The 25,341-nt window shown below is 48.8% G+C and overlaps 2 protein-coding genes across 27 annotated transcripts in view; one reads left to right on the forward strand and one right to left on the reverse strand.

Moving 5' to 3' along the window:
* Erich1 (glutamate-rich 1) overlaps positions 1-25,341 on the forward strand; it is a gene marked incomplete at its 5' end in the record, with an annotated part of 52,793,804 nt that overhangs the window by 46,179,956 nt on the left and 6,588,507 nt on the right.
* Positions 1-25,341, reverse strand: part of Ank1 (ankyrin 1) — a 179,656-nt gene that overhangs the window by 102,083 nt on the left and 52,232 nt on the right. For 3 of the 27 annotated variants that reach the window (XR_015639439.1, XM_087588436.1, XM_087588435.1), the window contains exon 1: positions 16,207-16,424. Coding sequence is in view for 19 of the 21 variants with exons in the window: in XM_087588436.1 (XP_087444562.1) it covers positions 16,207-16,374 (168 nt within the window). In the remaining 2 variants the exon portion in view is untranslated. 27 annotated transcript variants of the gene reach the window in all.

Below are 25,341 nucleotides of genomic sequence, written 5' to 3' on the forward strand. Positions count from 1 at the left end.
CTGCTTCTATGAGGTTGCGCCCCCTCCCAACCACCCACTCCCATCTCAACGTCCTGGCATTCCCCTACACTGGGGAAAAAAGCCCTCACAGGACCAAGGGCTTCTCCTCCCATGGATGCCCAACAATGCTATCCTCTGCTACATATGCAGCTGGAGCCATGAGTCTCCCATGTGTACTCTTTGGTGGGTGGTTTGGGTCTCATCATTCCTAATAATTACATGGAGACAATTACTTTCCTATTTAATTTTTGTCTGTGTTCTGGCTGGCTCCTGTATACTGCAGTGCTGATGTCTTCCCTTTTATAGTTGTTTAGATAAAAAGGCAAACACTTGGCTACAGCAAATATCACTCCACCCTGCTCCCCTGACGAAGGCCACCTCCCACAGTGGGAGATGCCCTCCCCTAAGGCCCATCCAGACACCTCTAACCAACACGACAACAAACACAACAACAAGGCAAGCCTGGATGTCCCCTCCACTTCGAACACCGTCTTTAGCCAGTGTCAGGAATGAGGAACCTATTGGAACTGGGAGATCGAGTAGATCCCCAAACCTTACAGACTACTGCTGTGCTTTTGGTTACGACCCCCCCCCAAAAAAAAACCCCTTAGTGGTAAGACCCTGTTGGCAAAGGCACTGAATCCCTGAGTCACAGAATGTGGAGACCAGGAAGCTTCACCCCTACTGGTCATCTTTGACAGTACTAGAGGGTGCTCTGGGTACACTACTAGAGGAGAAAGATGGGCCAACAAGCTGGGGAGCTGAAGGGGTTTGCAACCCCATAGGAAGAACAACAATATCAAGCCACCTGACCCAACCAGAGCTCTCAGGGTCTAAACCAGCAACCAATGAGTACACATGGAGGGACCCATGGCTCCAGCTGCATAGGTAGCAGAGGATGGCCTTGTTGGCCATCCATAGGAGGAGAAGCCCTTGGTTCTGTGAAGGCTTGTTTCCCCAGTGTAGGAGAATGCCAGGGCGTTGAGGTGGGAGTGGGTGGGTGGGAGTGGGAACATCCTCATAGAAGCAGGGGGAGGGAGTATGGGAGGGGGAAAGGGGGATAACATTTGAAATGTAAATACCTAAAATATCCAAGAAAAATAAGATTAAAAGAAGAAGAAGAAGAGGAGGAGGAGGAGGAGGAAGGAGAAGGAGAAGGAGGAGGAGGAGGAAGGAGGAGGAGAAGGAGAAGGAGAAGGAGGAGGAGGAAGGAGGAGGAAAAGGAGAAGGAGGAGGAGGAAGGAGGAGGAAGAAGAAGAAAGAAAGAAGAAGAGGAGGGGGGAAGAGGGGAGGGAGAGGAGGAGGAGGAAGGAGAAGGAGAAGGAGGAGGAGAAGAAGAAGAAAGAAAGAAGAAGAGGAGGAGGGAGGAAGAGGGGGAGGGAGAGGAGGAGGAGGAAGGGGAAGGAGAAAGAGGAGGAGAAGAAGAAGAGGAGGAAGAGGAGGAGGAGGGGAGGGAGAGGAGGAAGGAGAAGGATGAGAAGGAGAAGAAGAGGAGGAAGAGGAGGAAGAGGAGGAGGAGGGGGAGGGAGAGGAGGAGGAGGGAGGAGGAGGAGGAGGAGGAGGAGGAGGAGGAGGAGGAGAAGAAGAAGAAGAAGAAGAAGAAGAAGAAGAAGAAGAAGAAGAAGAAGAAGAAGAAGAAGAAGAAGAAGAAGAAGAAGAAGAAGAAGAGGAAGAAGAAAAAGACGACGACGAAGAAAACGACAACTGAGGCTAGACAGTCATAGGCTCTAGGGGAAAACCCCAGTACTTATTCTGCATGTACACACCGGTTTGTCCTCATTGGAGAAGCTGCTTCCCGTAGATGATGATGAAGGACAGAGACCCACAACTAGTCAAGGTGCGGAGACTAGGAGGCTGCAAAATGCTCAGCCCTGAGTGGAGCATCTGCACCGCAACCTTCCTTCCCACCACCCAGGGCTGATTGCAAAAGAGTGGGCAGAACGATTGTGGCTGACTTTCAGGGAACTGTCTTTTGGATATGATCAAGCAATTGTACATGTGAACTCACATCAGTTGTGGTGACGCTCACAAGACCTGTGCATGTTCGAACCAGACCGAAGACAGAAGCTGCAGCTTCAGGGTTGGAAGTCAGCAGGCAGAGCCAAGTCTGTGGTGCACGCATGATGTCCAGAGTCCTACAGATGTGGACCTCTGGGCTGTAGATGATGAGGAAGCTAGAAACTCTGAGAAGAACAGGTAAGAAGCCAGGGCATCTGGCTGGGACTGAGCCGGAAGGCAGTCTCAGGAGGATCTATTGTGTTGTCAGTTTGGCATGGTTGGGACTGGGGCACCGTGTCCAAGACACTTCTGGTGTTCCCACAGGCATCACCAACAGCCAGCCTTCAGGTCCCCTCTGGGGACTGTCCTGAGCACAGCCAACCAGAAAACAGACCAAGTTCACCTCTTCTAGATTTATTTTAACCAACATCCTCCAATTATTTCCTCTTCTACTCCAACCGAATTCATAAATAGGACAGCATGTCTCAAAGGCCTGTAGGAGTTTGTTGCGTTAACCTGAGTGACTCAGGATATAGCAGCCACTCTCTTTCCTCCCCCTCACGATAAGGCATCTCCCCTACTGGAGGGAGGGTAGGAGTTAGTGGATCCCTGGTGGATGTCACCAAGGGTGATGAGGTAATGGCTTCCCTGAGTCTGAAGCTCCTCAAAGGAGCTCTCTCCTCCAGGAGTTGCTCGTTCATGACCTTGGATGGATGGGAGTGTGTGTGTGTGTGTGTGTGTGTGTGTGTGTGTGTGTGTGTGCATGTATGTGTGTGTATACATGTGTGTATGTGTGGGTGTGTGGTGTATGTGTGGTGTGTGTGTGTATGTGTGTGTATGTGTGTGTGTGGTATGTGTATGGGTGGTGTGTGTGTATGTGTGTGTATGTATGTGTGTGGTGTGTGTATGTGTGGTGTGTGTGTATGTGTGTGTACGTGTGTGTACATGTGTGTGTGTGGTGTGTGTGTGTGTATGTGTGTGTGTGTGTGTCTTAAGAAAGCTTATAGTGTGGCCCAACAATTTCAAATTATAGGTCCCTTAATCTCCCGTCTCCTCAAGTTCTCCCAGAGTCCTGGAAAATCCCAGGAGTCTTGAGTACTAGCCTCTGTGTTAACTGTGCCATGACTCCAAGTGATACCTCTTGAATACTATGTGAACCCACTCCCTTGGCCTAGCAGAACTGTGCAATCAGGCAGCTTGGCCCCACATCCTGGGGTGTCAGGTGCTATGGAAGAGACCTCTGCAGGCCCTCAAGTCTCAGGATAGCCAAGCTGAGGTCTCACTCTCCTCCCAACAGATGCCCAAGCTGTACAACAAGTTGCTGGACCATACACTCCTCAATTTCCATCTCCAAACACTGAGATCTCATGACCTGAGGAGACTATCATGGAGAACTGATTCAGCACTGTATCCAACAAGCCTATCCCTTGAATATCTGTGACCCCACCAGAGGCCTAGGCAGTTTGTGATTTGGGGAGCGATGGGGTAGAATCATCTCAGGTGATCTTGGGGAATCAATGTCTACATCTTTAGCTGGAAGACCTGTTGACATTGAATTGATTTTTTTTTACCTCATTTTATATTTTAATCGCCTACACAAATCTGAGTAGCCAAAACACAAATCTAGACCCCAAGCTAAAGAATTCTACCATCCTCCGCTTATGAAATTTGGCGTTTCGTGAACTTGATTGTTAGACCCCAGCTAATCAACAAACAAACAAAGGAAAGAAAAGAATAACAACAAACCATGCCGGTCTATGTCGCCACTGTACCTATGTAGCCCAGGCATTTTCAAACTATCCACACTGAAGAGGCGTCTTTGCTCATCTCGAGTCTAGTTCACCTGACTCAAAGATTCCCCCATATCCACAGAGAGCTATTAAACCATCCATGTGTGAACTACTGGAGTCCTGCTGGCCCGAGGGGAGAAATAAGACTTTAGACTAAGCCAGTTCTCCACAACTGCACACTGCAAGCGTTGTTAGTCAGGCCATCCTACCAGAGCTCTAGAGCTGTCTAGCTAGGAATAAACAGAAGTGGGGAGTGCTACAGAAGTCACTGGGGACCCACCCTCTCTCCCATGTATTGACAGTCTGGGAGTGTATACCTTCCCGGGAGTAATGTCATTGTTGGAAAGTGCTCTCTCTCCCAGAGTTAGGATCTACTCTGGTCATGCACTGGGCACACCACAGCTGAGTCTGCTCCTGCTGAGACAGCATAGGCACAATGGATTTCAGCTGTGTGAATCTTGTCTCCTCTCCATGACCCTTCACCACCTTTCCCTTCATGGTTCCAGACTCTTTTCCCTTGCCAACTACCTGCTTGTGATCCTGCTTCAGAGGCTATAGCCTTCTGTGATGGAGCCTGACCACCATTCTGAGGTTGTGTTTCTCCAAAATGTGTTTCTCCAAAATGTGCTCCCAGGAACACCAACACGGACACCCGCTCTGCCCCAGGAGGCTTGCCGGAAGAGTAGATGTAGAAACCCACGAGTCAGCTGAGCGTTCTAACCCTCAACTGGAGTCTTATAAACACTCGCACCAATGTTTCCTGATCATGGACTCCTGCAGGCTACTCCTGCCTCCTTGTTCACCCCAACTCCACTCACACTCCCAGGCTACCTGGCCCCTAAGAGCCAATCGAATACAGAAGAATTCCCCAGTCCCGACTTCGTTTAGAAACGCCCTGGTTACAGCAGCACATCCTTTAGGAGTCTAATTGGTTAACCTTACAATAAACCCCACAAGGCGTTCTACATATGACGGTCATTTCTTTCTTCCGTGAGGTCCATGGCACAAGTCCATACTGCCACCACAGCACTTTTACATGACAGATATCTGTCACTGAGCTCACGGGCAAGTAGAAAGGCAGGGGAAGATGGTAAATCATTTTCAGGTACCTTTGGCACGTGAACGGTCAGACTCTACACAGCAGAAGCATTCTCTGTGCTCCCCCCAGTGCTTTGTGTGTAACACGCATTTGGGAACTAGTCACGTACAGGGGCCTCGTGGCGACACTTTGGCAGATAGAGAAAGCGCACAGTAATACAGCTGCACTGTACGTCTGTGCCATTGCGGAGGAGTTTGGGGTTTGATTTTTGGAAGTAGAGATAATGTCTCTACTCAGTGGCCCCAATAAAGATTTTTGGAAGGAATGAAAAAAGTAGCCCATGCGAATGAAGGTTTCAAAGGTTGCTACCTGCGCCCTATGTAAGGTCGAAACTCCCACCCTTGGAGGCAGTGCCTAGTGTTCCAATTCCTTGGAGTCCCAATGGGAAGCCACCCCGTGGAGGACTGCCCTTGACCAACCCTGCCTGTCCTCTCGGGTCCCTGCTTTCCTGGCAGTATGCCCATGAAAACCAAGTGGGATATTGGGGAAGCATCCAAGCCTGGGGACCCCATTACAAAGCCATTCAGGTTTGAGTAAATGGGCCAATAGCTCTGTACCTCCGAGTCCCTATCTGTCAAATGCAATGATTGGTGGTGGGGTCACACCTGTGTGGCTGCCCAAGGACCCAGAGAACATTTTCTATTCGTCCTTCACAGACTCGGCGTCCATTCTGGCTGATGCTTCCTAACCTCTGCTCTTCACCCCTTCTTTGCTGGACTCCTAACTTCCCCACCTCCCCACCTGCTGCCCTCAACACTGGTCTGCAGCTGGGATCCTGTTCTAATTTTCTCTCATTTAAAAAATTAAATTTTATTTGCCTGTTTGTTTATTTGTCTTGTGGTTATGTCAGGGTGGCGGGTATGTGTGCCACCGTGCACATGTGGAGGTCAGAGAACAGTTTGTGTGAGTTGACGCTCTCCTACCATGTAGGTCCTGGGGACCAGACTCACGTCATCGGGCTCGGCGGAAGCCACCTTCTTAGCTGGTCAGTGCCCTTCTTCCCAGCTTTTGACACAATGCAATTACAAATCCTGGACTGACATTAAACTGTTGGCAATCTTCCTGCATTAACCTCCAAAAGTGTTGGGGTGACAGCATTCCTATAAATGTCATTAGATCTGGCCCTCTGCTTGCTGGGGACCTTCTATTGCCCAGGGTTGCTCTGACATCATTCAAACACCCTGAAGAGCCAAGTCAGGGTCCTTGTGGATCCCATGCTTACCTTAAATGTATGGCTCTTCTTTCCGGGCCCTGAGCTGCTCAGACACCCTGTAGTTCAGAGTCTTTCCTCCTTTAGTCTCCCTTCCCCTCATTCTCCAGTGCCAATGCCAAATCTTTCCTTACAGCCAATTCAGGGCAACTCTCTTCTTGGATTTCCTACAGTCCTCCCTCTCGCAAAGTTCCCCCTCTTCCGAAGCTCCAAAGATGGCCGGGCCCATCTGAATTCTGGACCTCTGCGTTTGGGTGGTCCGGTAGAGCCTTAGCTCTACTCGAAGCTCTCAACATTTTGGGAGCCTTCGTTGCAGGCCACTTCAAAGCTGCCTCTCCATGGGCCTTCTATATCCCAGAATGCTCAGCAATTGCTTATCAGCCAGAAAAGGCGAGATCTTCAGGACAGTGACTGAGGACCTGAGCCAAGGACTCAGGGCTGTTGTGGACACCTGGGTGAGAGGCAGGAAGGGGAATCCCAGGAAATCCCCGTGTGTTGCCCCAGAAAGGACTGCGGAGTGAGGAAGCTTACTAAAATGGGGTGTTCTAAAGGCAGACCCCCCACCCTCATCTAGATCTGTTGTCAGTACTGGCTGTGAGCCCAGTGCTGTTAAACAAACAAACAAGCAAACAAACACAATCAGTTCCAATAAGCAAAGCCAGAGCACGAGCTACAACTTAGGGCTGGCCCAGGCACTGCTGGGATGCTGGCAAGCAAGTTCCCTGCCCAAACCAGAAAGGGGTGACGTGGAGAGCAGGACTCAGCTCTGTTGGCTCAAGTCCTCCAGTCCCCACTAAATGTCACTGTGTGCCTGACACACCCAGTGCAATCTGCTAACACTGGGTACTGCCGTGGGCGTCAGTGGCAGGTACCCAGGTCTACGGTTCTTACGGGGTGGGGGTGGGGGACAAGAAAGCAGAAGGTGAAGTGAGCATTCAGGACGGAAACAAACAATCCTAATGGACGGTGGAAATCCAGCCTCTCTCCTTGATTCGCCACCCCCATCAGAAGCCGCTTTCACGAAACGGGAGAAAGACTGGAGTTCTGGCAGAAGGCTATCTTTCTTTCTGAGAGAGTCCACAAGGAAACTTAAGGTGGCATACAGCAAGCCTTCCTGAATGGATTGACGCATCTTCAAATTCTCCATGTACATGCATGCAGAGTGGTCTTTGAGTTTTAAAAACTGTAGGTATTGATTTAGTGTGAGAGATCCCAAACAGGGAGGAATCAGCTGCTGGGCAGAGCCAGGAGGGACCAGAGGTGGGGAAGCATTTATAGCAGCACAGGCAGCAAGGTTGTAGAGAGTAAACGCCGTGCTGAGGGAATGTGTGTTGTTTAAGGGCACAGACTACAATGTGAGTGGCAGAGTCATCCCTGAGTATGGCTCAGAGGGATGGGAAAGGCATCCTTGGGTCCTAGTGTAAATGCTGATAGTCTGTGCAGAAAAGGGTCACCATAGCCCCACCCCCATGTTTACAGTCTGAAGACTGCTGCCCTGTAGAGGTGGCTCCTACTGAGACCAGCTAAACCAGCCTCCTTGTTCAGATGTATATTACAACCCGGCCTCCTGGCTCAGCTGTATGCAGTAACCTGTCTCCCTGTTCAATTGTATGTAATAAATGCATTGTTGTTCGGAGAGCCACAGCTTCTCCATTTGAGCGCCCAGATCACCTGACCCAGATTAGCTATGTGTCCACGTTTGTCTCTTCTTCATTCTCGCCTCATCCCTGCTCAGGGTCTCAGGACCTGAGCCATGCAAAGACAGGACACAGGTTGAAGGGGCACCTGGCCTAGAGCTGGCAGTTAGGTCTGGTTTGTTGGTGATTCTGTTGAAAGCTTACGGGAGCTGGATTGGCAACTCCGTACTAACTGATAACCTGGCGTGGCAATTTGTTCACATTTGACAACAAAAAGACCAATGGCCATTGTTTCTTCACTCTGTGCCTCTTCCAGCCCAGCTCAGAAGGAAGGCTGGCACAGACTCTGATGTGCTGAACTCCAGCCCCAAATCAGAGTACGTAATCAGGAAGGACAAGGAATCAGGAATATGTGATGACACACTGGTGTCTGGGGAGAGTACTCGCATTAGTGTATGGAATTCAACAGAACCAAGCATCAAACATCCATGACAGACAGCCATCTCACAAGTGTCAGCCGCAGCATGGCTTATCTAGCTAAGGCTGAGCTGAAGGAGGCAGAGAGAAAGGAAAACCCAGGAGAGGTTACACAACACACTTACCAAGATGTCCTCTGCTGCTCATCTGCACAGCAGACAGTGCTCTTGCCTAGGATTATGACCATAACCTCAGAATCTTTGTCAGCATAGCATCCCAGCTAGCCTCCATGCAATGGGCCAGCACCGACCCCAGGCAGCAAGGTTCATTCTCTCTCCCTGCTTTGTTGAGTCAGCAATCCATACCACACCCAGTGTTCTTGGCTATAGGGACGAATGTCAGCCCTACCAGTCTTGATGACAGACTCAAGGTCATTCCCCCGCCTGTTTCTCTGATTGCCATTTACCAGGAAGTGCCCGTAATTAATGGAACAGAAGTCATTGATCAGAGACTGCAGATAAGCAAGAATACAAAAGAACTGCCAAGCCTGGCCTCCCTGTTCCTCACTGTTGACATACTGATGTGAACACAGTCACAAGTGAGCTCCACTAGCATTAAGTCATACCCAGACCTAGTCCCCCCCTCCCCACACTGTGCCTCAAAAATCAAGCCTGCGGGACTGTCCTAGACCTAAGGCCCTTGAGTGAGCAGCCAGGCAACAGTCACCAGCTCTGTCTGTAGTAACAGTCTGTTTTGCTCTTTGTCTCACGTGTGGCCATCATTCATATTAAACGAGTCAGTCATTTTTAACCATACTGCATTGGTTCTATATGGTATGATCACCCTTCACGACTTCAGCCATGCTCACCCAGGCACCCATGCTACTGTCCTCTCTGGTGTTTATTCTCATGGGCCTTCATCCCTTGCCAAACTGAACTTCCTGAAGCACAAGACAGATCCTAACACTGTCCTACCCCAAATCCTTGCTGGCTTGTTGAATGCCCACAGAGAAGTTTGGGAATGTGCAGTGTGGCCTCTGGTTATCTCTTCATCCTCTTCTCTAATTTCTACCCCCTACCTGTTCCCCTGTGCCTCATAGCCAGCTCCATGAGGTGCCTCCACAAACCCCACAAGTCCATGCTGCCTGTTTTCTATGGAACCCCACTATTTCTCTAAGCCTATGCTGAGTTCTCCCCTTCCTGGGTTTGCAGGTGACCTCCCTATCCCACAGTATCAACTCCTACTACACTAGATCTAGTCTACTAACACAAGCTTGCCACTTGTTGGGGATCAGGGAATATCTGACTGTTGCCTGTAATCCAATACAATTCTATTAGCTTGAATTAAAGGCATGGTGAAAGTAGGAAGAACTTTTAATCTTTTCCAAAGTCCCTAAGATGATATAAAACAATATACTCAATATTCCCGGGATACACGGCCTTTTTCTCATACATACATCCTTCCTCACTATCCTAGGGCAATCTATGTAGCCTACAGTTAACAATGAGGATCAACGGGTGGGAGAGTGGGTCTTTCTCATCTAAGAGTAATACTTAGAAAGTAGCAGATGAAAGATTCAAAGCAAGGAGTTCTGGCTTCAAGAGCCCATGAGTGGAACCATCTGTTGACTAGGGGGCCTGCACCTCATAGCCAGGGTATTGAGACTGCCAAGAGACACACATATGAAAGAACAGCTTCAACATGCCCAGAGTGTAAGTGATGAAGTCACATCCCCTAACCACTGGTCTGGAAACTGAAACTTAGCTGTACCCTGCCACAGGGCAAGGCCAGTGGTTAGCGGCTCATCCCCAATTCTTTCCGTGGAAAGTGGGAGTGACAGCATTGTCTAACAGAGCAGCCTCCTGTCCCATTAACATGCAGGAATAGACAGGTATGGAAATACATGCCTGTGATTCAAGATTCAGAGACTGAGATAGTAGGATTGCCATGAATTTGAGACCAACCTAAGCTACATAGAGAGGCCTTGTCCAAAAAAAAGAGTATGCAAGATCAAAGAAGGCTCAGTTCTTGCTATTTGTAAAACTACAGTCAAGCATGGTAGCCCATCTCTGTGACATCTGTACCAGGGAAGCTAGGGCAGGAAGATCCTTGCAAGCCCAAGGCCAGCCTGTATAATATAGTGAGTTCCAGGTCAAATCAGCCAGGGTGTATGTGTGGGGGAAGAAAACCAACTCTAGGTCTCCAAACCCAAATCATCCAACCAAACAAAAACTAAAATAAAAGAGGAGGAGGAAGAGGAAGAAGAGGGGAAGAGGAGGAAGAAGAAGAAGAAGAAGAAGAAAAGAAGGAGAAGGAGAAGGAGAAGGAGAAGGAGAAGGAGAAGGAGAAGGAGAAGGAGAAGGAGAAGGAGAAGGAGAAGGAGAAGAAGAAGAAGAAGAAGAAGAAGAAGAAGAAGAAGAAGAAGAAGAAGAAGAAGAAGAAGAAGAAGAAGAAGAAGAAGAAGAAGAAGAAGAACTCTAAACCAAATAGGAAGCAAAAGGCATACCCAGCATTTGAAAGAACAAAGTTGGGGCAGTAAGCCCAATATGTTCCTGGGCTGGTCTATGGCTATCAAGACATGTGCATGAGATGACATTCAGGAGTCATGCAAGATCTCACTGACTCCAGCTTCTATTTCAACATCCCCCATCAACTCACACATTCTGCAGCATGACAGACCCAACTGCTGGGGTTGAAGATTGCAAGATGAAAGAATTCCCAGAAGAGACTATAATGCCCAGGGCCACCGTCCCTCTTTGCTCCCCATCTACTGTCTGCTCTGAATGCTTCCACTCTTTGCATTTACCTTATCTCCTTAAATTTGCACCCAGAATAGTTCCTTGCAGAGAACAAGTCGATATTCTATCAGAAAAGCTGGCATATATGTAATTAATAGAAGATTTTAGAGACAGCTTAGGGAAAAGCATCCCATGGCTGGTCTCTTGGACTCCGTGGCAGATGTGGCAAAAGTGTTCCAGGACTCTAGATTCTTCTGGCACCTTCAAATAACACTGTGGAGATCCCTGCTGGACCCTACACAGACACCCCATGGAGAGTTCCTGCCACTTTGAAGAAAAAAAGAGTGCTAATTCCCATCAAAACAACACAAGCAGCAGACTGAGCTACCTCCCAGCCTTTGAAGTAGCTGGAAACTGCCCATTGCTTGTAAATCATCAGTTGCTGAGCAGAACACAGGAACAGAGCTTTTAAAGCCACTAGCTTCCTGAAGGGTATAGAAGATAGAAACTCCTCTTCCAAAATATTGTTTTGCATCCTGCTTTGGGAAAACAACCACAGAAAACCAGGAACCTTCTCCAGAAAGAGAGTGAGCCTGGGGTAAAAGGGGATGGGGGTGGAGCCATTTGCTTGTTCTGTCTAAGCTATATCTCCACAGTTTCCTGGCAACAGCCAGGTATGCTCCACCTTCACTGTTACCTGGCAACAGCCAGGTATGCCTGACACTATAAAAGGGGCTGCTTGACCCCTCCTCACCCTCTTGCTCTTGCTCTCTTGCTTATACCCTCTTCCCTCTTTGTTTCTTCTCTCCCCATCCCCCCATTCTCTCCACGTGCTTATGCTCAGCCCCTACTCTACTCCTCGACTCTTCTATTTCTCTACTCTCTCCCTCTCTGCCCCTACTACCCTTTTAACTCCCCTCCCCATGCCCTGAATAAACTCTCTTTTATACTATACTGTTGTGTGGCTGGTCCCTCAGTGGGAAGGGATATCTCAGCATGGGCCCGCTGAGGCACCTCCTTTCCTCAGACCTCCGTAGAACATATCGCCCCTCTCTTTATTTTTTTTTTTATAAACACAACATTGGTGCTGAAACCAGAGACATATCCTCTCTTCATCTTTTTATAAACACATCATGTTCAACTTAACTGCTCATCTCTACATGAACAAATTTGTCCATGCACACCATGCTGCCTCCACTCCTGGATCCCTCCCACTGCACACTAAAGTACTTAGTAGGTTGCTCAGACCCACCATCTCCAGGACCACTTCCTTCCTGTGTGGATACAGGAAATTCAGCACCCACAGCAAGCTAGGAAAGATGGTGGTGGCTAGGTGAACACAGGAATCAGGGATCAAAGCAGCTCTCCTGCTAACAAGATCTTCAACCACTGCCACCGCCTGTCCAAGAATGGCAACCCAAACTTTCCCAAAGCAGGACTGTAGGCTATAATCTAGGCCAGGGGCTCCTGTACTCTGAGGCACAGGCACTGGGCCTTTAAGCTGTGACCACCTCCTTCTGCTCCGGCCTGCCTGGAGATTTGTTTTCCAAATTAACAGGCAGATGGATTCTGACAGTCAGTGCTCACCACTTGAGTTAGTAAAGGAGAAATGAAAGGCTCACACTCATTCACTGCTTTTAAATTAACTCACTTGAAAAATATTTTTTTTTCAATCCCGTGGAGGAGCTCCTTGGATGCTGGGGAAAGTGAGAGGAAGTGACTCAGGGATGAGTCAGTCTAGAGCGCCGCCCTCCCCCAGCTCAACTTGAGGGAGCAATGACACAGAGGTAAATATGCCTAAACGTGTGGGAAAGAGAAGGGCTCTCCGGGGGGAGTTCCTGTAAGGTGAAATTTAAAACTCTGGAATGCAGAGAGTGCCTGGGGAGGAGATCCAAGGAGGGAGGGCAGGCTCACCCACCCATCAGGTGGGTAAGCAATAATCAGGTCCATTAGGTGCTTTGCAAATGGTTTATTATCCGTTCACTTATTAGTGTCTCCAAGATTTATGAATGCTGACTATGTACCAGGTACTCAGGGCCACAGACACAGACAGGGACACGAGCTCCACAGATCCCACCACACAGAGTAAGCAGTGCCAGGTTGCTGTGAAAATGCTGGGGCGGGGGAGGACTGAGGGAGGAGGCTGGCAGGACCCTGACTCTGAGACTCTGCCCTCAGAAGGTGAAACTCCTGAGGACAAATGCCAGACTGAGGTCTACTTCTCTCAATGCCACCGTGGCTGTACCCAAAGAGGGTGGAAGGGGGGAGGACAGGGCTGAAGCTCAAGTATTACCGTGTGCGTGCTTAGCAGACCTAAGGCTTGATTCCCAGCAGAGAAGGAAAGAAGGATAGAAAAAGAGAAGGAAGCAAAGAAAGGTGGGTGGGAAGGTAACACTGGAAGAGATGGGGCCGTTTGGAGGAGTACCACTACCCATTCCAAAACCAAAGCAAGACCGCCATCATCAGAGACGCTTTCTCCTGTAGCAGGTGGGAACCAATACAGAGACCCACAGACAGACATTGTGAGAGACCTTGGAACACTCAGCCTAATGGGATGTCTCCACCAAATCCCTCCTCTTGGGGCTCGGGAACCCCATGGAAGAGGATGCAGACAGAGTGGGAAGGACACCAAGAAATGCTCCTCTAAATCAACATTAGCAAAGCTCATATGAATTCACAGAGACCAAGTCAGCATGCGCAGGGATACACGAGTCTGTACCAGGTCCTCTGCGTGTAAATTATGGCTTCCAGTCTACTGGCATTGTGTGCAACAAGTAAGCCTCTCGTTCTTATTCCCTTTCTTGGGCTCTTTTCCTTGTGTTTGGTTTGTCCGATTCCAAATGTGTTATTTTTTCGTTATATCATATCACATCATATCATATCATCATATTCCCCTAGAACTCTGTTTGTTTTCTAATGAGAGTCAGAGCGGGAGTGGAGCCAGGTGGGAGGGGAGGTGGGGAGGAGCTGGGAGGAGTAGAGGGAAGGGAAACTACAATCAGGATATAGTATGTGAGACCAAAATAGATTTTTAATAAAAGGAAAAATTTTTACAGAAAGAAAATTAAAAGAAGAGCAAGGCTTGGGCCCCCTCTGAGCAGCTTGGCTTTCCAGCGCTGACATTTCCAGCGCTGAGCGGTCTGGATGGTTGGCATTCCAGAAGCCCAGTCTACTTTCCCTCCTAGCAGCTGGGACTACAAATGACCATACTGCAAACACACTGTGTTTCCATAGTAGCTTCTGCCTCCTTCCCCATTGTGCCAACAGTACTGTTTTGCATGGTGAGCACCCACAGCCTTCCTTGTTTTCTCTGTTCATCGGAGACGGGGAAACACCACACATCATTCTGTCGGCAACTGGCCCTGCATATTCCAGAGGAAAAGGCTGAGGATTGCTGTAGGAACGAGGGACAGGGGAGACCCGATTCCTGGAGTTTGTTTTCAAAGGTGCCAGGAAGAAGTATGCTGGCATGAGTAGAGATTAACACTATTGGTTTCAGACCCAAACTGTTGAAAATCTCTTGTCTTCCAAATTTTCATAATGATAGGCAAAGCCCTGTGTCTTCTACACCTCCACCCCAGCCTCTCCTTCCTGACCTCTGACTCCAGCCATGTCTACCTTAAGACCTTTGCAGATGCTCTCTCCCCCACCTCTCCCTCCTAAAGTGTGGCTCTCTCCCTGGGCAGTATCTTCAGCTTTGGCTTAGCTGACCTGCAGAAGTCCCCTCGTCTGCTCCCCCTTCCCAATTGTCATCATTTCTTTCTTTCTTGGTGGTATTGTGGATGGATTCTGGTATCGTCCATGCTAGGCAAGCACTCTATCCCTTGCCACGTCCCCACCCCCAGGTTTTTAATAGGTGTGAAATTTTCTCATTCACACAGCATTAATCCTCCAACCCTCAGCTAGGGCATGTGCTCCTCCTGGGTGGGACTTCTCTCTTGTCTCTGCTTTGTTTCTATTACACAGAATGTCACCTGTCACTTCGCAAGCATTGTTGAAGGTTCCTGAACAGCTCATGAAGACAAAGGCTTTTGTGATTCTGAGAGAATACTCTGCTAGGCTTATCTCTTTTCTGTGGTAGTGACAAAAACCCTGCCTTTCTACCTGTGTTTCACTTAGATTAATGTAAATAATGAAGAAGGAGAAGAAGAAGAAGAAGAAGAAGAAGAACAACAACAACAACAACAACAACAACAACAAGAACAAGAAGAAGAAGAACAAGAAGAAGAAGAACAAGAACAAGAAGAACAAGAAGAACAAGAAGAAGAACAAGAAGAAGAAGAAGAAGAACAAGAAGAAGAAGAAGAAGAAGAAGAAGAAGAAGAAGAAGAAGAAGAAGAAGAAGAAGAAGAAGAAGAAGAAGAAGAAGAAGAAGAAGAGGAAGAAGAAGAAGAGGAAGAAGAAGAAGAAGAAGAAGAAGAAGAAGAAGAAGAAGAAGAAGAAGAAGAAGAAGAAGAAGAAGAAGAAGAAGAAGAGGAGGAGGAAGAAGAAGAGGAGGAGGAAGAAGAAGAAGAAGAGGAAGAGGAGGAAGAGGAAGAGGAAGAGGAAGAGGAAGAAGAAGAAGAAGAAGAAGAAGAAGAAGAAGAAGAAGAAGAAGAAGAAGAAGAAGAAGAAGAAGAAGAAGAAGAAGAAGAAGAAGAAGAAGAAGAAGAAGAAGAAGAAGACTAGTTTTGTAGAAAGACTGACAGGTCATTTTTGGAGTGAGAGGTAGCCAACTTGTCTTACTTATCTTCCAGAGCCATACTGGTCCCTTCTCCCTCTCCCTCTCTTCCCTCCCCTCCCTCTCTTTCTTCATCTCCTCCTTCCCTTTCTGTTTTGCCCTTTCCCTTTCCCTCCTCCTCCCCTCCCCCTCTCCACTCTCCCTCCCTCTCTCCTGACAGACCTCTTTCCCTCAGTTAAGCAGCAGAAATTCAAAGTCTACCATTTTAAGAACAGAGTGACCACTCTCAGGCGCCTTTATTCTCTACTCCCTGTCACCGGCAAGTTGCTCAAGGGTCAGGAAAGCCACTAGAATCTCAGCGGGTTTGCTCTGTGATGCATCGGGAACCGCGATGCCTAGCCCCACCCCCCTCCCCGAAGCAGAACATAGATCAGCGGTTACAGAAGGAACTCAATTCCGCAGCAAGTCTGAGGTTATGGAAAGTAAGAACGACAGAGGCCACCCGCCATGACTCCGGCCGCTTTCAGCAGCAAGTCCTTCCTGGAGTGCGAGGTTTCCTCTGCATACCATGGCTGCTGGGTGGTGACAGCCTTGAGGCGCACCTGCTCCCACAACTGCCCCATGTTTCCCCCAGCGACGCGGCTTCCAAGTACTTACTTTACAGAAGCCCATCTTGTTGCTCAGGACCAGGACCCCGCCGGCGGGCCGGAGGGCGGGAGAGCTGTCAGAGCAGCGAGAACAGGCTCGCCCCAGGAGACTTGCCACAACTACCCTGCAACTAGAAAAGGCCTTATCGGGGACCAGGGTGCAGGGCGGCGCCTGCATGTGGCCCTCAGATTGTCTTTGGCGCGGAAACTGGCTGTCCTGTATGTCTCCTAAGGGCATTGGAAACCCTCTCTAGTCCAGGTCTACAAAGACACTGGGACTCTGTTTTTCCAAGCTTTCACTGATGTCCTTATGTTGTGTAATGGCTAATAAATAGAGAACCTGGGCACAGACTTAACAAACAAGGCTCCAAGCCACCCTGTTCCTGGGAATTAGGGGTGAATCTCTAGAAGAAAACTGCTAAGAAGGAAAAGAGGGTTTTTTGGGGGGGCAACCAGATTCAACCCGCAGGGCATTCTTATGCAATCCCGGAAGCAGAAGGACTTTTTTTTTTAATACACGTTCAATCCGTCAATGAGGTGAAGTGGCACGGGTCCAGAGTGTCTGACCAGAGAGCTACACTGTACCCACAGTGCTTGGCAGCTGGTAGAAGGGGTGGTTGACCTGGAGGGAGTGAGGAGAGAGGCAGTTTGGGGACGGGGTAGTGTCACTGGAACCTGGGTGTGGGCTCATGGACAGGGCTGCCATTTGTGACCCTAAGGGGCTCCTGGAATCCATTCCTAGGGGCTGTGTTGCTTGTCTCTCCCTTCCTGAAAAGGGTCCCTCCAGCCTTCCTGCGACTTGACAGAAGCTGAGCCAGACCCCTGACTGGGCAGCCACCTGGTTTCACAGTTTTGCTGCAGAACCAAACAGGCCTGCCGAGAGGACTCAGCTGCCACGGAAGACGCCCTAGACAGCCATGAAATGACCTTCTATGTTTTGCAATCGTTGGAGACCACCTCCCACTGGAGTCTGGGCCTTCTCTACAGTTCAACACTGGCAAGCACGGGAGGGCTAACCCAATTGGAGGCACTGTTAGGACTGAAAATACCCAGCAAGCTCCCAGTGGCATACACCCTTAGGCTGGCATCTTTTGGAGCACTGGACTCAGAACAGTGACATTCTTCCTCCTCCCTTCCCATCTAAACCACAGAAAAGGAGCAGGCCCACCGGACAGCATTTCAGACACAGTATGTGGCTAGCTCAGGGCAGGCAGGGAAATGGCTCTGGAGAAGTAGAGTGCTTGGTAGGTAGTAGGTGTCCAGTAAAGACTTCTGGGATTAATCCATGGTTGTCACCACCATAAAGGATAAGATCCAGGAGCCGTGCCACCATCCACCGAGGAGAAACACTTTCCCATTAGAGGTTTTCAGACTCTAAGAGGAAGCATCAGCAAATAAGTAGACCTGGTCCTCGTGTGGTGCCTTGAGTAGCAGTACAGTCCCTCACAGATCTCCGGAGCCCGGGATCAGGCTCCTGGCATGGCTGGGAGCTGGGGTCATCTCAGAGTTAACTTCAGAACTGTCCCTCCCCCAAGGAGTGTACACCCTCTGGGAGGAAGGCCAGCTACCCTCAGGGACAAACTTGCTGCCCAGGCCAGAGAGAGCTGGGCTGTACCACACTGCTCTTTGCTAATCCAGGAGCTGCACTGGCAGAGCTTGGACCTCAGCTGCACCTAGAAGCCGGTCTCAGGTGACGCCCCTGTGCTGGGCAATAGGGCTGTTTGTCACTCCTCTGATATGGGACAGTCCCCAGGAGCTTTCACATTCTACTGTATCATGTCCCCTTTCCGTTATTTTCTGAGATGAAGCCCTAGGGTCCATCTCAACGCTCGAAACTGAAGCCCAGGTTGCCTCTGCTCTTTGGAACCAGGAGGACCACTTCATGCGCTAAGTCAGTATGGTTTCACCTCGGTGAGTGCCTGGTGCATGCAGCTCTTGCTGTTAGACAGGCTGCAGACTAGTTCCAGGGTCGGCGGACACCAAAACCTGAGGTGCTCAAGCCGCTTACACAGCAGAGCTCACAGAGAACCCACGCATGTTCTTCCACAACTTGAATTATCTCGCTTTGTTCACACTAGCTAATCCAATGGAGACCCCAGGATGAGAGCTGCTGTGCTATTTTTCCCCGTTCATCCGTGTTATTTTATGGCCCCTTCCCCTAATTATCTTCCACTGGCAATGGCTTGAATCCACGGGTGTGGAAGCTAGGAGATGGGAGGTCAATTATTAGTTTCACTTGGCCGTGTGTTACAAGGTCTCCTGGAGATTTTGACAAGACTCTTAGGCTATGTCCTAACACAAAATAAATATAATTTCTGCTCATTAGAATACATTTATCTCTCAAGAGTCTGTTGAAGATGCTGTTGCGCTCGCCCGGGGGCTCCTGTAAACCAAAACATCAAGGATCATAGCTGAGGAGGGCCCGGCATCCTATCATTAAAGACGCCCCACCCCCGCCGCTCCACTTTGGGCAGGCTGCTGGCCTCTGGCCGCAGTCCATTATGTAAACCACTGTGGTGTGGCAGTCCCAGTGGTTCCGAATCTTGCAAACCAAATATCCTCTGTGCTCATCACGCCCAAAGCCCAGAGAGACTTCTCCATTGTTTCTGCACACAAAAATCGATTTGAATTTTGGGTATGATATTAGAGAATAAACAGAAGTTCTGTGGCTGCTTTTCCTTATGGAAGCAGTCCTGGGGTCAGGGGTCAGGGGTCAGGGGTTAAGGGTAAGGGGTCAGGGGTCTCTGCAGCATTTTCCTTCTGCTGAACCTGGTGACATTTGTTCATGGCAGTTTGTGGCACCTCGGGGATTCTCTCTCTCTCTCTCTCTCTCTCTCTCTCTCTCTCTCTCGCTCTCTCTCTCTCTGTGTGTGTGTGGTTTGTCTTCTTTATTAAAAGCAAAGTCTTTGGGGGCAGAGATTCATCACTAGCCTGGGGCTTTAAACGTAATAGATGCCCAGGAATTGCTGCCAAGTGGGTCATGAATGCATACATGCACTGAGGGATGAAAGATCTCTTCCAATAAACAATTGTTGAGAATTATAAAGGAAATGAGTTCTGTGGACATCACTAATTTCTGGTGAACCCACGGTAGCTGCCAGAACACATTGTTTTTCCCCTAATTGGACAGAAACCATCTGTTTAATAATCATTCAATTTTTTTTTCAGGAATTTGGCCTCGTAAAATCTGCTCCCTTAAAAAGGGACTCATCTACCTTCCCCTTGTGCTGTTTTAACCGAACTCCCAAGAATATCGCTGTGACTGCATTTGCAAGACCACCCAGTGGCAGGGGTGTGATGTCACTCTCTGACATAGAACCGGAGCTCACTTGAAAACTGGGAACTCAACGAGGTAGACTTTCACAGTGTTTGAGCTCCACCCACAACCCTAAGGGCTGGAGACCTAACTCCAGATAAAGACAAGCGCTCTGCCACCAAAGTCACACACCCAGCTCTGGTAAGTAAACTGTTGAAACCTCATATCCCTCTCAAGAGAAATGTTTTGGAGCACACATCGTCAGCAGACGCACATTTGCTTATTATTTACGCACCACACACAAGTATTATTGTGCCAATACATTATGGGCATCACAAAAACACATGGTGAAAACAGAAGTTTTTAAAGAAGTTTTCTGGCGCCTTCTTCTTCTTGAAGCTCTTCTCGAGCTCCGCAGAGATGCAAGGACCCCATGTTGAAATGTACAGGACTAGGGCTTACAGTAAGGTCGGCCAGCCAGTGTCCTGGAGGCCCGGGGGTGCTCACAGGATGCCCACCTAGTCTGGCATCCTTCACCGTCTAGGTTCCTCAGTATTGAGTGCTGTGGTCCCAAGGTTGAGCTCCAGAATTAGAGCTGATGTGCACGGCCGTGTTAGAGAGGGCAGCAGAGAACAGTTTGGGTGTGATCCCAAATGTCTCACGGGTGTGGCTGACCCAGGGCTAGTCACTGAGTACCCCTGAGCCATCCAGACTCACTACGAAGCAGGAGCCAGCGTCAACGTTTCAGGATGCTCTGAGGAACAACTGAGGCAACACAGAAGTGTCGTAACAGGAGCGCTGGGCTGCTACCCAGGTGTCTTGTGTCTCACATATAGCGTATGGTCTTTTCAGTTTGGAAGGGAGAGAGGAGACAGGGACTACAAAGCCACTCAGACCTCACTATGAGTCTCCATACCAATACACCAGAGCGCTTTCCTTCTACCCCATAGCTAACGCTATAATTACCTAGAAACGCTAGAAGGGACAGTCTAGGGGGAGAGACGTGGTTGGTCGAGATAAGGAGGAAGAGTAAGAATGAACAAGCAACAGAAGAAAGATAGCACCCGAGCCTAGGGAAGAAACAGGCATACTTACTCAGCGCTCTAGTCCCCTGCCCCTCCTCATCCGAAGCAATCTCTATACTGATGTCACTTTTACCACAGTTGTTTGTATCCTTAAATGCGTGATGTAAGTCAAGGCCTGTATTAAAAAGGTAAAGAGGAATGGGGTGCACCCAGCTCAAGAACAGAATACCACAGACACCGGTAAATCACCTTCTGACTTCTTTCCCAGCTCTCTCTCCCCTGTGTTCCGCTGGTGCCAGCCATCTTCACAGATTCTTAGGACTCACATATGCATCCGTGAGCGGTGCCTAGGGCCGTTCTACTGTTTTCACACTTGAGACAAGGCGTGGCTACCACTGTCCTTACATCGGTCCGTGACTTGCTCACACAGGCTTATAAAGTGCCTGGGAAGGTGTCCACACACATCACGTGGAAAATAGTCCTTTCTGGGTGCTGTGTGCTTTCTTCTCTACCCACTGTTGTGTTATTAGGTGAAGCAACAGTAGATACTGTGATGGAGGTGGGGGTGGGGGCATACTGTTCTCCATAGGAAAATGTGGTGTGCCTGGAGGAGGCAGGCTGGGTAAAGATACCCAGCCAAGGTCCACCTGAGCCATTTGGATTTGGCCTCCTCACCCTGGCCTTCCACTGACTAATGTGGTGCGGCCATACATTGTGGTCAGATCTCATAAATCCTACCACATAGCACCACAGTAGCCCTGAAAGCAAATGGTCACCTTGGAGCTTGGTGTGGCCAGTTCTAAGTAGACATGGGAACCATAGAGCCATGGGACTTCGCTGAGAACCTGGAACCAACACTAACTTTTTTTCTTTGACACAGGTCCATTTTGAGTTCTGTTTCACAGGCTGTTAACTGCAGCAATGGTCAAGGTCACTATGATCCTGCCCAATGGACTAGGTCAATGAAGGTACTTCTGAGTACAAATGAATACCCATTACCCTTTTATTTTTAAATTAAGGTTTACTTATTTATTTTGTGTATGTGAGTACACTGTCGCTCTCTTCAGACACACCAGAAGAGGGCATCGGATCCCACTGCAGACGGTTGTGAGCTACCATGTGACTGCTGGGAATTGAACTCAGGTCCTCTGGAAGAGCGGTCAGTGCTCTTTACCACTGAGCTATCTCTCCAGCCTCTACAGCTAAGAATTTGGATCTGTATTTGCTCAAGCCTCCATGTTGTATAAGCATGTCATTCTTAGAATGCCTCTGTGTTCCATATACTGTATTGTTGTTCTCAAATAGCCTTTCCCCTCTGCTCTCCAGCCACTCATGCTCCCTTTTCCTCTACCTGGCAGAATCTCTATCATTGTCTCCATTAACTTTCTCCCTGTCGATACGTTCAGCCTTTGCTGCACAGATTACATAATTCACTGCTTGATCTGTGGTCTTGTCTTTCTAATAATTTTGACCACTGTTTTGTTCCTGGTCATAGTGTCAGTCCTCAAGACCTCAGGATTAGCAACTATGTCTCACGCATAACAGGTGCTCAGTAAACATGTGAAGATTTTCAGATGGCTTCCTAAGGCTTGGACTCTTCCTCCTTCTATGTCTTGTTCTTTCTATGCATCGGTAAGAACATCCCAGACTCACCAGAGGGTGGGAGTCAATACCTTAGAAAGGCTTGAGGCTCTCCCTCTGCCTGTAACTTTGTGAGTCTTTTCTACCATGCCTTGGTGGTGCATGTGAGATCTTTAAGGTGCACTGATGCAGGCCTAAGCGTCCTGGGCCTTCCTGGGGTTTACTGACAGTGGGTCATCCTAGGACACGAATGAATCAGGCATCAAAGAAGAAATAATGAGATTTGAACCCTCCATTGTATTCTATGTTCAAGGCCTTAAAATAAATACAACAGCCTTTAAAAGAAATTTCAGGCTAGGCAGGATTGTAAGCTAACACATTTTATTTTTCTATCATTAAAAATGACAAAAAAATGATTTCCCAGACTCCATTTTATAATGCCTATTATTTTCTATCCTCAAACACAAGTGTACACACACATACATACTTATTCTCACAGACTGTCACTCCCCTCATAAGATGTTTTACACACACACACACACACACACACACACACACACACACACACCTTTTTACGACTTGCCTATTATTAGTGATGTGCTAAGATCGTTTCTGAGTTATCTACCAGTTCTGTGCCCGAGGGGAGAGGAAACAGGGCCCTGAGACTTGTCTCACACTTAGCCATTCCCTTGCTACCCCTTCTTGGCCCTGCCCGCTCCTGACAGCCCTTTCCCACCCGGACCTTGCGTTTATTCAGCTGTGTTGGTTCTAACACACCATCTTCCCTCTCTGAGCTGCTTTCCCTCATGTGATCTTGCACTGTGGCTTCCCACCAGCTGTGAAAACGCGTCAGCACCATCACCCTCTCTGCATGCCAAGGCGTGGAGAAAACCGCAGGTTCCTTCCATGGCACCAGCCTCTGTGTCTTGCCTGATCCTTCTACTTCAACAGTAGCCTAGGGGCATCCAACCACCAGGGAGACAGACACATGCTCCAGAAAGCCTTTCTGCCGCCAGAGAACCAGAACCGTGGTCACCACCAGAGGGAGTGAATCTGCTCTTCCGGCCTGAGTGAACTGGATCCTTCTGTGGCTCTTCTGATTCCAGGCTGTGATGCTCTATGGATAAGCAATGCTGAAATGCCCTCGCCAGCGACTGTCAGTTGGAGGAGTCTAGTTCCCTGTGCCAGGGCAAGCCTGGGGACACAGCAAAGCAGGTCCCATGCCCCACATTTCCTCACTTACTGCATCTTAGACAAGGATACCAAGGAGACTCCCCCTATGGAAGATCCAAAGGGACACGGGGCTGGGGGGTGGGAGTGGAGGGGGGAAGGCATCTTCAGACTGATCGTGAGGGAAGGACCCTGCAGGCTGGACCTTATTTTGTAGAACCCCAGCTCCAGAGCACCCCCTAGTGCCTTCTGGGCCACCTGCTTCCACCAGCATTGCTTTGGAATACTTCCTGAGTGCCTTGTTTATTTTACAGACCTGAGCTGTCTGGGGATGAGTCCTCTCCCCCTGCTATTTACACACCAGGGCCCTGTGAGGACACAGACACATGGTTGATTTTTAGAAGCTTCCTCCACAAGGCTTCAAAGGAAAACCTCAAATTTGGCATTTCCTAGGGGGAAAAGAAAACGATTTAAGGTTTCTTCTTATGGCTCACGCTGTTTGGTTTTGGATAAAACCAAAAGCTGGGGTCCTGGCAGCATTTGACGCCGTGCCTGGGCTCCTGGGAGCTAGAGGTGGTCCTTGTGGCAACCCAGAGAGAGGCTGTTACTGCCCCCAGTTCACAGATGTGGAAACTGAGGATTCGGGGGTGGGAGGTGGGGGTCGGGGTGGGGCGGGGCGGCTGCTAGCAGATCCAGGCAGCAGAAGCAGAGAGCGGAGTTGAGTCTATCCCCAGGAGCTCTGCCTCCAGAGTCCCAGTCCCCAGCAACAGGCTTGTCTTCTACTGTCCAAATCTCCTACGATGTGACAGTCACAGTTTTCTAGAGTACAGCACTCTTGTGATGCTCAGATTTTCTTTGATTCTCTGCATAAATTTACTAGGAAATCTTGTGATTTAAAAGGCTACTATCTCCTTACTGTTTTTTTTTTCTTTTAAAGAAATCTAACTTGGCAGGGTGCTTCCTGGTTTTGTCTCTGCTTTTCGAAGTGCTAGGGTTTAATCTGGGCCTTCTGCATTCTAGAAAAGATCTCATTCACAGAGCCACAGCCCAGCCTTAGAAATGTTCATATTTCATAATGAAGGTCTCCTAGCTTTGTCTAGATATTCCTCAGATCAGTAGGAGTATCTAGAATGTTGTTCACACCTACAGTGAATACAAACATTTGTTTGTTCAATCTAGTTTGGGGTTTACAGGAATATAGTTAAGACACTTGCAGCTGGCTGGCCACTTTGGGGAACATCAAGGCTCCTCCAGTACGCTGTGGATCAAGATGGGATGGCCAATGTGTTGTTCTCCAGGCTTCTGTCAGGTCTACAGGTCCTGATAGGCCCAGCCCTGCTTCTCTTTAGAAGCCACAAAGTTTTACCAAATACACAGACTACTAGATACACATATAGTTCCCTCTGGGGTCATCTGCTCCCCAAGAGACTTGTTAAAATGGGACACTATTCTTAAGCTAAATTATCAATCAAAAGTATTCTTCTTTCTGCTATGGCCGCTTTCCGAAGATAATAAAATCCCATCAACTTCCTCCAAAGGAAACGTGACCTACATAACAATGAATAGCAATTAATTCTCTGCTGCTATGTTCAAAGGCTGGAGCTGTGCTCGAGCCAAGATTCCTAGGCACTCGCTCCATCTTGATTGGGAGCCTGTAGCCGGTAAAGGGACCTTCAGGGACGGGCCCCAAGTATGAAATGGTAGCTCAAAGGGAGGGCAGTCAGAGCTGAAGAAGAAAGAACAGGCAGTATCAATCACTCAGAGCGTCCAGAATGCCAGCTCCAGACCAGGCCTGCTACCCAAGAGCCCAGAAGAAGAACGCTGTGGATGAAGCACAGAAGAGTGGGTTTTGTAGGTGATACTATCTTACCAGGTTGTTTGAGCCAGAATGTGTCACAGCCCTGTCATTACCTTCAGAGATGGATGCTCTCCATGCGCATGCCCAATGGCTACTTGGCCTCTGCCACCTGAACCTGCTCTTTGTGTCACATTTCTCATTCATAAGTGAGAAGCTTCAGTGGTAACTGTTCAATGTGTCCCATGAGGATGTGTTCTCTTCATGAGGTGTAGGGGTGCATTCAGGAGGGTGAACCAGGACCAAGTGTTGTTCAAG

This window comes from Rattus norvegicus, chromosome 16 (assembly GCF_021556685.1).
Source record: "Rattus norvegicus strain SHRSP/BbbUtx chromosome 16, alternate assembly SHRSP_T2T, whole genome shotgun sequence".
In the NCBI taxonomy this organism is placed as follows: domain Eukaryota; kingdom Metazoa; phylum Chordata; class Mammalia; order Rodentia; family Muridae; genus Rattus; species Rattus norvegicus.